Here is a 12,669-nt window from a genome sequence, read left to right as displayed (position 1 = left end):
TATTTAAGCTGATTCAAAGGCTTTTGAGAGGGGGGCTCTTTTTGGACTTCCGTTTTGGAGCAGGCGGTCTCTTGGGTGATGTGAGGTTATTTTGTCTAGGCCTCTGGCCTAGGCACATGTTTCTTACTTGTATATTTTTTAATCTTTAACCTTTAATAAACCTCTAAAAAATATAATACTCCTTACAGAGAGAAACTAATTTCTACCTGCCTCAGTCTCCCCATCTCCCCTAAATTTTAACTGTTACAACTGTCTTCTGCCATTACAATATAAATTTTTTGAGGATAAGGACCACTTTTTTGCTTGTATTTGCATTCCCAGCATTTAGCAAAAGCCTGGCACACAGTAAGTGTTTAATAATTTTGTTTATTGATGCCTTATACATGTTCTAGATATGTGACCCTGTATGGTCAAGTCACTTAACCCCAGCTGCCTAGCTTAGAACCTATACTTAGTATTATAATAATTAAAATTAAATTATAATGTTACTAGTAGCTTTAGTAGCTTTATTACATCAAATTATTTATAGTAAAGAGAGGGAAATGTAAGAAAGAGGTGAGAGTTGCCTAGCCTACCATCCTATGTGCCATTCTGATGAAGCTCACACCAATAATGGTTCCTTCAGATCCAATGTCCAGTCAAAAGAGTGCAAGAATGTGTGTCCAGAGCCTTGGTCTCGCCTTTATATACAGTTTTCTTCACCCACTACCTCTCCCACATTACATCTCAGGAACCAATTCTTTCCTTAATTTGCTTGGCACTGCCTGTGGCCGGGGAGGGGCACAATGCTTATGGGATCAATTTCCCATCTTGTCAGTTTCAACTTCCTTTCTCTGAGTGCCTGTCTATTCCTGCACATCTCAATGTTAAATGCTGATTGATTACATCAAAACAAAGCAATATAATGGGGGGAAGAGCTCCCTTCCCACAGTATCAATTCTAAGACAAGGTAGGGTTTTTTTTTTTAAATGCCCATTGACTGTCTGAACTCCATTGATCCAAGATGACAAAAATAATTTTAAAATAATTAACAACAATAATAACAGTTCATATTAATGTTCTATATTTTGGAGTCAGGAAATTAGAGTTAAATGCCTAGTTCTGACTTGACAAGCCATATAACCTTGATCAAGCCATTTTATATCTCTGAGAATCAATTCCTTTAAATGCAAATGCAAAGTGATGTTAATAATCTTTGTACTAACGACCCCCCAGAGTTGTTGTATAAAGATGATTAGATATGAACTAATGGTCTTTGTATTTCATAGTGTAGCCCATTAGCTGTGGTGCACTGTGGGACTAGCATACTTCCTTACAATTGAATTATAGGAGGTGGGAGCTGGGAGGGCCTTATAGATTATCTGGTCCAAGCCGTTCATTTTACAATAGTAAAAAAGAAGTGTGTAAGTGGAAATGATTCTATGACTAGCAGCTCTTTGGTGATAGGAAGAAAAAAGCTGAAGCATTTCTAGTAGTAATAATGATGATAATAATGATAGCTGACATTTAAATAGCTCTTTCTATGTACCAGGAACTTTATACCTCATATGATACTCACAACAACTCTAGGAGTTAGGCAAGTGTGAAAACTGACATGTCAGAAAGGAAAAGAAATTATATAGAAAATATAGTAAGCCTAGCAATGCCTAGGACATTGTTCCTTAATATTAACTTATATAGTGCTTTAAAGTTTACAATGAATTTTACAATATCTCATTTGATCTTTATGACAACCTGGGAAATAGTTGCTATTATTATCTTACATATTTTACAGATGAGGGAACTGAGGCACTCAGCAGTTGTACGTCTTACCCAGCCAGAGTCATACAGCTAGTGTTTGAGGCTGCATTTGAATTCAGATCTTGAAAACTCCAGATTCAGTGCTCTATCCACTCACCTACATAGCTGACTATTTCCATTACTGAGGCCAGATTGTCTTTGTTAGTCCATGAGCTCCAATTCTTTGTGATTAGACAATTAACAAATATGGCTACCAGCAGGACCCACATTCCAATATCATGTAACCTTCATCAGGACACAGTACACTATCTTTGGAAGACTCAGATTCCTTTCATGTTAATCTCTCTAATTAGGTGACCATACCCTGCCAGGTCCCTCAGGTTATCTAATTAGGAACCTGGAATCAAATCTGACCTCAGATACTTTCAAGGTCTATGACTGGGCAAGTTACTTGATCCAACTGCCTAGCTTTTACTGCTTTTCTCTGCCTTAGAACAGATACTTACTATTGATTCTAAGACAAAAGGAAAATGTTATTTAAAAAAAAAAATAAAGGAGGAGGAGGAGGAGGAGGAGGAGGAGGAGGAGGAGAAGGAGAAGGAGGCAACTGGAGCTGTCCTTTACAGTCATGGATTTTCTTCATAAGTTATAGAGAGGCTGTAAAAAGGGCCCTAGCTGGCAATCAAAGTGGTGCTCTACCTGGTTCCCTTTATGTGTGTGTATATGTGTGGGTATGTGTATTTATTACTACGAAAGAAACTTTTTCCTGTAGTGAAGATCAATAATCAAAATCATGTTTGCACTTTATTTCAATTGCTGACTCTTAAGAATTTGTTTCTTTGAAAAACTCTAATGATTTGTCCCTTTTGTTTTCATTTAGACTCATTATCATCAATCAATAATTTTACCAACATGATTAATTGCATTTCATTAATCTTGAATTTCCCAGTAGGGATACAGGCTAGAACCTTTCAAAGTTTTCAGTTGATGATAGTGATAAACCATTCTTTCCTAGACTAAGAAACAATGGCCTCACAATGTTCTCTTACAAAATAAATGGGCTAATTATTCTTCACCATTTCCACATGACCATCCTTCCTCAGACATTGGGTATACTTTTTTAATAATAGCTTTAGATATGTTAATAAACAATATCATTTCCCTATGATTGGGGATGTAGACTCTAAATGATCACCATAGTGCAAACATCAATAATATGGAAATAGGCTTTGATCAAGGACACATGTAAAACCCAGTGGAATTGCGCATCGGCTATAGGGAGGTCAGTGAGGGAGGGCTAGGGAAAGAACACAATTATTGTAACCATGGAAAAATATTATAAATTGACTAATTAAATAAAAATAAAAAAAACAATATTATCTCCCAACCTTTAATTTGCACTGACCAAAACAACATTTTATAATTGAACCCCCACCCCCTAACCCACCATTCTAGAAAGTGAAACTTTCTCTGATACTCACAGGCTGAGTCTCTTCACCATACTCTTCCTAGGCTTGGGTGAGGTGGCACTGGTATCCACAGGAGCTTCAATCTCACAAGAGAGGGCATAGCTATAAATACAGAGAATTTTAAGTTAAATTGAAGTTAAATAATTTCTGAATTGTAAAGTAGGTTTCAATGGCTATGCATGAAGAGATGGGTCTTCTTTGGTTTGGGCTAACAAAAATAAAAATCAATGCAGGGTGATTCTCATAAATGTTGAAGAATCTTAATTCAAAATTTCAAATTTTCCAATGTAGTACCTGAATTTTTAAAAAAAGATATCTCTCTTAAGTCTGCCCATTTGGGGGATATTCAGTGTTTACTTCCATAAAACAGATGATTTATGCATGCAGTATGAAGGTTGGACTCTAGGATGTGAAACAAAAAAAAATCAATGCAATAGTCTAGAACAATGTCCCACCACTCTTGTTATATCTAGGGTGCTGTGTACAGTTTAGGATGGAACAGAAAGTAAATGGAAAAACATCTAGAGGTTGGTGACCAAAAAGGAGAGGGGCTTCAAGACCAAGCCACTCAAGCATCTGGAGGAGATGAGAAATATCTCTACTCATCTGTATTCTTTAATAGAGAGATTAGAATTCTGTTTGGCTCCAGAAGGTACAACTAGGAATAATGGATCGAACTCACAGGAAGGGAGAGTTCAGCTCCATGTAGGAAAATTTCCTAACCATTCAGATTGTCCAAAAGTGAAACGGGATTCTCATGTCTCCTCAGCTGAATCGTCATCCAGGTCTCACCTGATAACTCAGTGCAGTAGTAGGTTAGAGGACAAGAAGGGAAGTGTATAGAGCATGGGCCATAGTGATCTTATCACTCTCATCACAGCTGGGGTACTGTATACAGTTCAGGGTGAGAATATCCCCTAGACTTTGTCTGGGTTTGCTTTTTTTCTCCTTCGATACAATTTCATTTAATTATCTTATCAGATCCAAGGGAGAGGTGGAAGATGGAGAAAGGAATAAGCCTATTATGTGCCAGGTGCTATAAGCATAAAGGTCACCCTACAAATATGATTTCATTTGATCTGCACAATAACCTTTCAAGGAAGGTTTTGTTACTATCCCCATATAAGAGCTGAAATGGAGGTAGAGTTTAAGTGACTTGCCTAGGGCCTCAAAGCTAGTTAAGTGACTGGAGTTGGGTTTGAACTAAGGCTTTTCTGATCCTAAATCCAGCACTCTTTCCACTGTGCCATCTAGCTGCCATGGATTCCTTTAAGGTCTGTATGCAGAAGATTCTTATATCCATTGATCTAATCCCAATCTTTCTCCCTACTTCTTGTCTTAAATCTCCAAATGCTTATTGGATCTCAAATTGTATGTCCTGTAGACATCTTAAACTTAACACAACCAAAATTGAGCTTGTTATCTTTCTGCCAACCCCCCTCCAGACTTTTCTATTACTATTGAGGGTACCACTATCTTCCCACTCACCTACTCTTTCAACATTGATTCATCCTTGATATCTCTCTCATCTCAGCCAGATTTGATCTATTGTCTAATTTTGTAGATTCTGCCTTTACAACAAACCTCCCAGCTATTTTTGTAATATTATAAAATTCCTTTTTCCCAAAGATAAGGGTAACTAATATGTAATCTTATAATTGTTTTTCCAAAGATAGGTCCAAAACAAACTTCAATATAGTACACGTTTATATCATCACAAAATATAAATTATTGAAGTGAGAACTGATGAGGTTTTACAGCATTACTATCTAGTGACAGTACTCTGAATGCATTACTCTTTAAAGGTCTTTACCTTTTTAATTAATTCATGTTTCCACATACAGATGAGGAAGGTTATGCTCCACTAGAGTCACAAAGCTGATGTCTGAGACAAGATTCAAATTCAGGTCTCTTAGACTCTAAAGCTAGCATCTATCTACTATCTATCTATCTACAACTCTTCTATCCCTCTAAAAGAATAGAAGGCCCCCAAAGTGTCCACCTTACCTTTCCTCCTCTGTTAAGAGTTGTTGTCTTTGGAACCACTGTATGAACTTTTGATCAGAGGTCATACAATAGCTGTTGCAGGCTGACTGAAGGAGCTTGATCTGAGCAATGACTTCAAATTCCTAAATGATAAAAGAAGAATAGATAATGTGAATAAGAAGGCAAAACTGAGCTCTTCAAACATGGAAACATGTCAATGGCATATCAAAAACAGAGATAGAAGGTCAGACAAAGAATAAACAATGATGAAAACAAAAAAGCTCCTACATGCATCAAGTAAACTCAAATCATTTGGTTTCTGAGAAATGGAATTGCTGAATTACTTTTAAACACCATAACTCTAACCCAGAAAGTCTGTGTATGCCTTAGTATGAATGTCAATCTCCACTGATTTCCCTGAAAAGTTTAGTTAGGAGAGAACATGTTGGCAGGGAAAATTTCAGTCAGATAGGTTTTGTTTTTCTCTCTCTGCTTTCATGTCTTAGGACATAAAAGGTAATTTGGGGGATGGAGATTTCCTGGGAGTCAGAACCTGCAGATGTAAGACATCAAAATCAGGGAGCACCTATGTCCCACACTACTATTTCAGGAGTATTAGGACTACATAAAGACCCAATGTACAGAACAACTTGAAACTACAAATGTATTTTGGAAGTACTGAGCATCTGGACATAGTCTATATCTCTGTAAACTTGAACATCCAAGATTCCTGAACGATTTGAATCACCCCATTTGTGATTTCAGTATTAATATTTTGTCACAGCCATTCACCCCTTTTCCTCCCATGTTCCTGATCTTCTTCGCTTCACCCTTACTTCTCCTACCTAGTCAGTTGCCAAGTTCTATTTATTTTGCCTTAGCCACATTGTCTCTGGCATCTGTCTCTTTTCCCACTGCCACCAGCCTAGTAGAGGTCTTTATTATCACCTGCAGGAACTATTATAACAGTCTCCTAATGAGTCCTCCTGTTTTTACTTCCCAGCCTTCTTTTCCCATACCACTGCCATCTTTCTTTTATACAGATCCAATCCTATTGTTCTCCCATTCAAAAATCCTCACTGGCTCTCAATTGCCTTATAAGAAAAGCTTCACTTTTTCTGCCCAACATTTAAAGTATGCCCTGATCTGGCACCTCCCTGTCCTTCCAAGTTTGCTTCATAATTTACCCCTCCATATCAAGCTTCTTGGGCTCCAGACAAACAAGACTGTTCTCTGTCCTCTGAACCTAAGCTGTGTTCCTTAATTTCTATGCCTTGGCTCATGCTATCTCCTATGCTTGACTGTCCTCCATTGCTACTTGTTGAATCAATTCTTGCCTGTCCTTTAAAACTTAGCTCAGATTTCACCTCCTCTGGGACACACATTCTTCCCATTAGTAATGATCTACCTTCTTACATAATGCTCTTTAGCACCCTTCTAATTATTTACCATGTAATATTATATATTCTAGCGCTCTTTCTCATCTTTGCTCCAACTTGTAGATGTTTTTTTCCTAAAATATATCAGCCCAAACTATATGTAATATTCTATATGTGATCTAATTGCTCTTCCTTTATCTCCTTGGAATTAGAATCACTTCCAGTGCCTAATACAGTGCTATCTATGTACAGCACTGTGGACAAAGGTATGAACCTTAGAAATAGACACCAGAGATTTCTTTCTCTGATCCTTTCTTTTAGCAGAGACTGTTCCTGAGTTCCAGATTCCTATGACTCCACTGTCTCTTGGACATCTCAAAATTGATGTCTTGTAAATATCTCAAGCTCAACATGTCCAAAGCAGTATTCATTGTCTTTTCCCCAAACCTTCCCTTCTTCCTTTCTTCCCAATTACTGTCAAGAACATGCTCCCAGTCACTCCAGTTCACAACATAGGTATTATCTTCCACTCTCACATGCACTCACCTTACACATACAGTATGTTGTTAAGTCTTGTAATTTCTGTTTCCCAACATCTATATGTTCTCTTCTCTCCATTTACCAAAATATCACCCTGCTATGGGCCCTCACCGTCTAATACCTGTACTACTGCAATAACTTTATGAACTATTATACTATTGCTGGTGGGTCTCCCTTCCTAAAGTCACTCCCCACCTCCCATCCCTCTCCCCTTGGCTGCCAAAGCAACCTTTCTAGAACACGGGTCTCATCATATTGCCCCCTTGCCACACATACACTTGACAAATTCCATTGATTACCTATAGCTTTTAGGATCAAATATAAAATTCTCTATTGGGTTTCTAAAGTTTTTTACAAATCAGCCCTTTCCTACCTTTCTAGTTTTCTTACTTTACTCCCCTCTGTAAATTCTATGATCCAGCAACACTGGCCTAATTCGTGGTCTTTGCATAAGATCCTTCATTTCCCAATTCTATGCCTTTTCACTGGTTGTGCCCCATGCCTAAAATGATCTCCCTTCTCCTCTCTACCTTCAGGTTTCACAGGCTTCCTTCAGGACTCAATTCAAATCCTGCCTCCCCCACAATAAACAAACCAGAGATGATATTCTTTCTCTTCCCTCTACAACTTTGATGTTATTGTATAAGGAGGCTCCCTCCTCTGTACAGCATGACATCTCCAAAAGTAGCAAAAGGACATAAGATGTCAGGATAGAAGTTTCCTTAGGGGGACCTTGCCCAACCCCTCAGTTTTACAGCTGAGGGCATTGAGATCTAGAGAGGAGAGGCTAGATGAGCTGCCTACAGTCACAGAGATAGCAAGTAGCCAGGTTTTCAACTTCAAATCCAGTGTTTTCTCCAATCTACCACATAGCCTCTCTAGCTACTGAGAAGAGTTGAAACAAATGAATAGAGAAAATGACCGTTTATTTCTTTCTTTCAAAACCATCAGACTAACACCTTATTTAGTCCCCATTCCTTCTGGAATATCAAAGTCTTCAGAACTAAAATGGAAATCCTCAGAAGCATAAAAAAATGATACTTACTCTTCTCCTTTTCTCAAAATTGATTAGTCCACTCTAAAAGAAAGAAAAACAGTAGTCAGTAAAGCAACTATAAGACAAGGAGTATTTTAGGTCACTCTCCTAAGAGAAAACTGCTCACAATAATTAATGCACATAGAATTGTTGCCACCATGACTCTGGAGGATACTGATATGTGTGGTAGCCCTTTCAGGGGATGTTCTTGGATGACTATCCAGTCAGGAAGTCAGTTAATAAACATTTTTTGAATACCTACTATGTGTCAGGTACTGTTCTCAAGGAGTTCACAATCTAAAATGGGAGATAACATGCAAACAATCGTGTAGAAACATGCTCTATTCAAGATAAATTAAAAATAATCCAGAGGGAAAACACTAGACAGAATTGAGAGACTAGAAGGCAGGCTATTAGCAAGGAATTAAAGGAAGCCAGGAAAGCCAGGAGGTTGAGATAGGGAAAGAGAACATTTCAGGCCTGAGAAATAGCCAAAGAATAGCTCAGAGCTGAGAGATGGTATCTCATCATAAGGAACAGGAAGGAGACCAGTGTCACTGGATTATAGAATCTGTGGTGGGGTATAAAAGACTAGAAAGATGGGGAAAAGGAAGAGATCACAAAGGGCTATGAATACCAAACCAAGAATGTTTGACTTGATGCTAGAAGTAATGGGGAGCCAGTAGGGTTTTAGTGAGTAGGGAAGGGTGGGTGGTATTATTAAGCTATCAATTTAGGAAGAGTGGGGGACGGTCTGGAATAGGAAGAGAGAATGAAGGCAGGAGCCCAAGCAATCAATAAAGAAATCAGCAGGCATTTAATAACTGTCTACTATTTATACCACCAAAACTCTATACAAATTGTCAGTTACAAGGACAAAAATGAAACAATGTCTGCCCTCCTAGAGCTTACATTCTCCTGGGGAAACAACATAAAGGTACACATATGTACAAAGTAAATACAAGGCGATTAAGAGAATGAGGGGAGAGTCCTAGCAGCTGGAGAGATCAGGAGTAGAGCCTGAACAAAAAGGAAGCCACAGGCCAAGGCCCAGATGCCCTTGCAGCAAGGATTGGCAGAGAATTCTTCCTTCAACAGTCTCTTACTGGAATTGTTTCCCCAAACATAGCAGTAATGACAGTCAGTCATGGACTCACACAGGGAATTAAGTTCTCAATGACTATCAAAAAAGGAAACATTTCTCCCAAAAGGCAAAGCTAAGTATCAGTTTCAATTTCCTCATTCCCTCAGCTCAGCAAGATTTCTGTTGTGTGTAGGCTGAATTTTACCCTCTCAGTCTCTCACATATCACTTCTATAGAAGCCACTAAAGCTAGGAGAGATGGGAGTTTCCCAGGTGTAGGGAAAGGAAGCTGGAGGCCTAGAACATGTCACCCTAAAAAGGCAGAGACTTCAGAAAACACATAAAACTCACCAGCTGGGCCAAAAAGCCCATGCCAGTTCTAAATCTAGTTATATATTAAATTTGTTTACTTCTAACAATAATGGAAAGAAAATAGAGAGGAATATGTGAAAAACTCAATCAAATCTCTGCTTACCTATGGTACCAAGGGCTCAAAGCATTATAAAGAGCCAAAAAGGCCCTCAGAGGCCATTGTCCAACTATTTCATTTTATAGATAAAGAAACAATACCAATGGGGGTAATTTGCTCAGTCACAGAGCTATGAAGTTTTTAAAACTGTACTAGAATCTAAATCTCCCTGAGGACCAATGCCCTATCTACTACACCTAGAGGTAGGGGGGCATGACTAATTTCTCAAAATTCCATTGTACTTAACAATTTCAATCTGAAAGCTATCATATCTCTTCCAAAGGCCAGTCAGTCAATCAGCATTTATTACACACCTACTATATGCCAGGTACTGTGCTAAGTGCTTGGGATACAAAAAAATGTAAAAGACAGCCCTTTTGCCTTGAGAAGCTCATTATCTACTGGAGAGCAATCAAAATGGTGAAGGCTCTAAAAGACACTTCAAATGAGGATTATTTAAATAGCTTAGAGCTGATTAATAGCTTTAGATGAATGAAAATAGCTTAGAAAGGGTCAAATATAATTAAGTTCAAGATATAGATCATAAATATTTTTCCCAATCTTTTACTTTAATTATATTGCTTATGTTATACAGATATTTTCATATAAACACATTGATTTTGTTTGTATCTATTAAATCCCTCTGTTGAATCAAAAAAGGTCACCTGCCCTTCACAATTTTTTTCTATTGCTTTTTTTTGGCAATGCCTCAGTCTCTAGTTCGGCAAGATACATGAGAAAACTGGTTGAAAATTGTATGGGAAAAGTATTTGGACCCAAATCTTACAACATATAACCTGAGTTATAAGTCTTCAAGTATTTGAAGAGTTATTTAGCATGGAAGCTGTTATTCTGATCCTGCTTAGTTCTAGAGAGCAGAAATAGGAACAACTCCTAAAAATTAAATAGGTAAATTTAGATTTGATATAAAGAAAAGCTTCCCAACAATTAAAACTGTCCAAAAGTAGAGCTGGCTGCCTCCAGAGGTATTGAATTCCCCTTCACTGTTTATCTTCAAACAAAGCCTGGCTGACCACCTGGCTGATATGTTGTAGAAGGGATTCTATTTTGGTTGTGGATTAGACAAGAATCTTCTGAGATCTTCTCCGGTTCTGTGATTCTGTAACTTCTTTTCTTGCCTACACTTTCATTTGCACAATTGACAAGTAGCTAAAATGGCCTTCTTGAGTTTCACCCCTTTTCCCACTCTCTAAGAAGGCCAGACATGCACTCAAGGCAGGCAGTAAGAAAGGTACCAGAGGTTTGATTCTTGTAACCAATTAACCATCAAGCATTTACTAAGCATCTACATAGGCAAGGACTGTGCCAGGCTCTGAGGACACAAGTACAAAAGCTAAAGTTTCTGCCCTCAGGGAGTTTATATATGGATGGGACCTTATATAAGATGATGTATTGGCCCTTAGAGCCAGAGAAGAAAGACTCATGGTCATAAATCACAGAAAACTCACCTCTATGTAGTCCTGAAGAGCAGTGTCAAGCATGGTCAAATCAGTCAAGAAGGTACCAAGGTAGGGCACTGTTCCCTGCATGACTCCCTGAATGGCAATTAGAACAATTAAAAAAATGGGGTTTTATTTTCATTCCTTTGGGAACCAGATTCCTGGTGCAAGGTGATTATTATTTCTCCTGTGCTATATCTAACAGACATAGTGATCTGTGATTGGACCTAATGGATCCAACAGGTCCAGAAATACCTATTTATGTCTATTTAAAAATGTTATCATTATATTTGACTTGAGCTAAGGAGACCTAAATAAGGATTAGTTCAACTAATCTGTATTTCAAAGTCTTTAAAGCAAAGTTGTCCATGCTTGGATATCTTGTGACTGTCTTCTATTTGATTTATTTGTCTTATTTCAATTCAGAGAGAATGGGGACAACGGTATAATTCTCAATCCTCTTTCAAGTATATTAATTATCCCTTTGGTCTGGAATGGTTTTGGCCATGACATGACCCAGGTTTGGGTACATTGGCTCCAATATTTGTAATATCAAGATACATCATAACTGAAATCCTTGCTTACATGTTGAGAAGAGGGATGAACAAAGAAGAGGCCACCTTAAAAGGGCAATCAACACAGTATCCTTCAGGACTGAGAAATGAAAGGCATTCTTACCCTAAGTTCCTCCAGAGGGTCTTATGGAACCAAAAAAAAAATGGGGAAATCTCAGGGAAAAAGCTAAGAAGAAACCTTTGCCATAAGGTTGACAGTATCTGCCCTCAGGGAGTTTATATATAGATGGGCTGGCAAACTCAGCTAGTTTGGTTTATTTGTCCTTTGGTCACTTCTTTATTCTATCATTTGCCCTTGCATATGATGTGTAGAAATCCTTATCCAGAATGAGTCTGAGTTCTTTATAATGGCTATTTTATCTTTTAAACGACCAAAAATGTGTAAAGCATTTTGAATATCTTACAAGTTTTATGTTACAGTGAGTATGATGAGTCTGATTTATTTCCAGCTTTCCAAAGGACAGGGGAGAGCAGTGGGGAAACCTCCACCATTCTGAATGTCAGAATGGGAATGTTCATGCCAAACAGACTCCAGACGTCCAGACTCTAATCCACACATTCCTTTCCTCTCCATCCTCCCAACTTTACCTCCTCTGCAAGTTTCATTCCCCTCCTATTTTTTGGCCAGGAAAAAAGTTGAAAATAAAATTTTAAATGGAAACTACTTTTCAATTTTAACAAAGGAGCTGTGATAAACACTCCTTGAGGAGTAACTTGAGGATTCTGGGTAGAGAATTCAGTTTGAAATCAGATTCCAAAAGAAGAGCTAGAAAATTACTTTGAAACAGAGAATGAAGGAACCAGGCCCACCATAGCCGGCAAGGTCCATATCTCTGGATCATGAGCCCGCCTTCCAGAATAGCCAGTACGAGGTTCACCAGGAGCAAAGGGCTGGCTCTGCCCTTCGTCCATCTTCCACTGAGTGGAAGTCC

The 12,669-nt window shown here is 38.2% G+C and overlaps 1 protein-coding gene across 5 annotated transcripts in view; it reads right to left on the bottom strand.

The window, feature by feature from the left end:
• The window catches only part of RGL1 (ral guanine nucleotide dissociation stimulator like 1), a 347,473-nt gene that overhangs the window by 25,428 nt on the left and 309,376 nt on the right, over window positions 1-12,669 (bottom strand). For all 5 annotated transcript variants that reach the window (XM_056815635.1, XM_056815636.1, XM_001366649.4 and 2 more), the window contains 4 exons: window positions 11,172-11,258; window positions 8,160-8,192; window positions 5,217-5,338; window positions 3,222-3,311 (listed from right to left, as the gene is read on the bottom strand). In XM_056815635.1, the coding sequence (XP_056671613.1) occupies window positions 3,222-3,311; window positions 5,217-5,338; window positions 8,160-8,192; window positions 11,172-11,258 (332 nt within the window). The remainder of the gene's footprint in view (window positions 1-3,221; window positions 3,312-5,216; window positions 5,339-8,159; window positions 8,193-11,171; window positions 11,259-12,669) is intronic.

This window comes from Monodelphis domestica, chromosome 2 (assembly GCF_027887165.1).
Source record: "Monodelphis domestica isolate mMonDom1 chromosome 2, mMonDom1.pri, whole genome shotgun sequence".
In the NCBI taxonomy this organism is placed as follows: domain Eukaryota; kingdom Metazoa; phylum Chordata; class Mammalia; order Didelphimorphia; family Didelphidae; genus Monodelphis; species Monodelphis domestica.
Note: the sequence above shows the minus strand (reverse complement) of the source record. Positions and strands in the feature narration are given on the sequence as shown.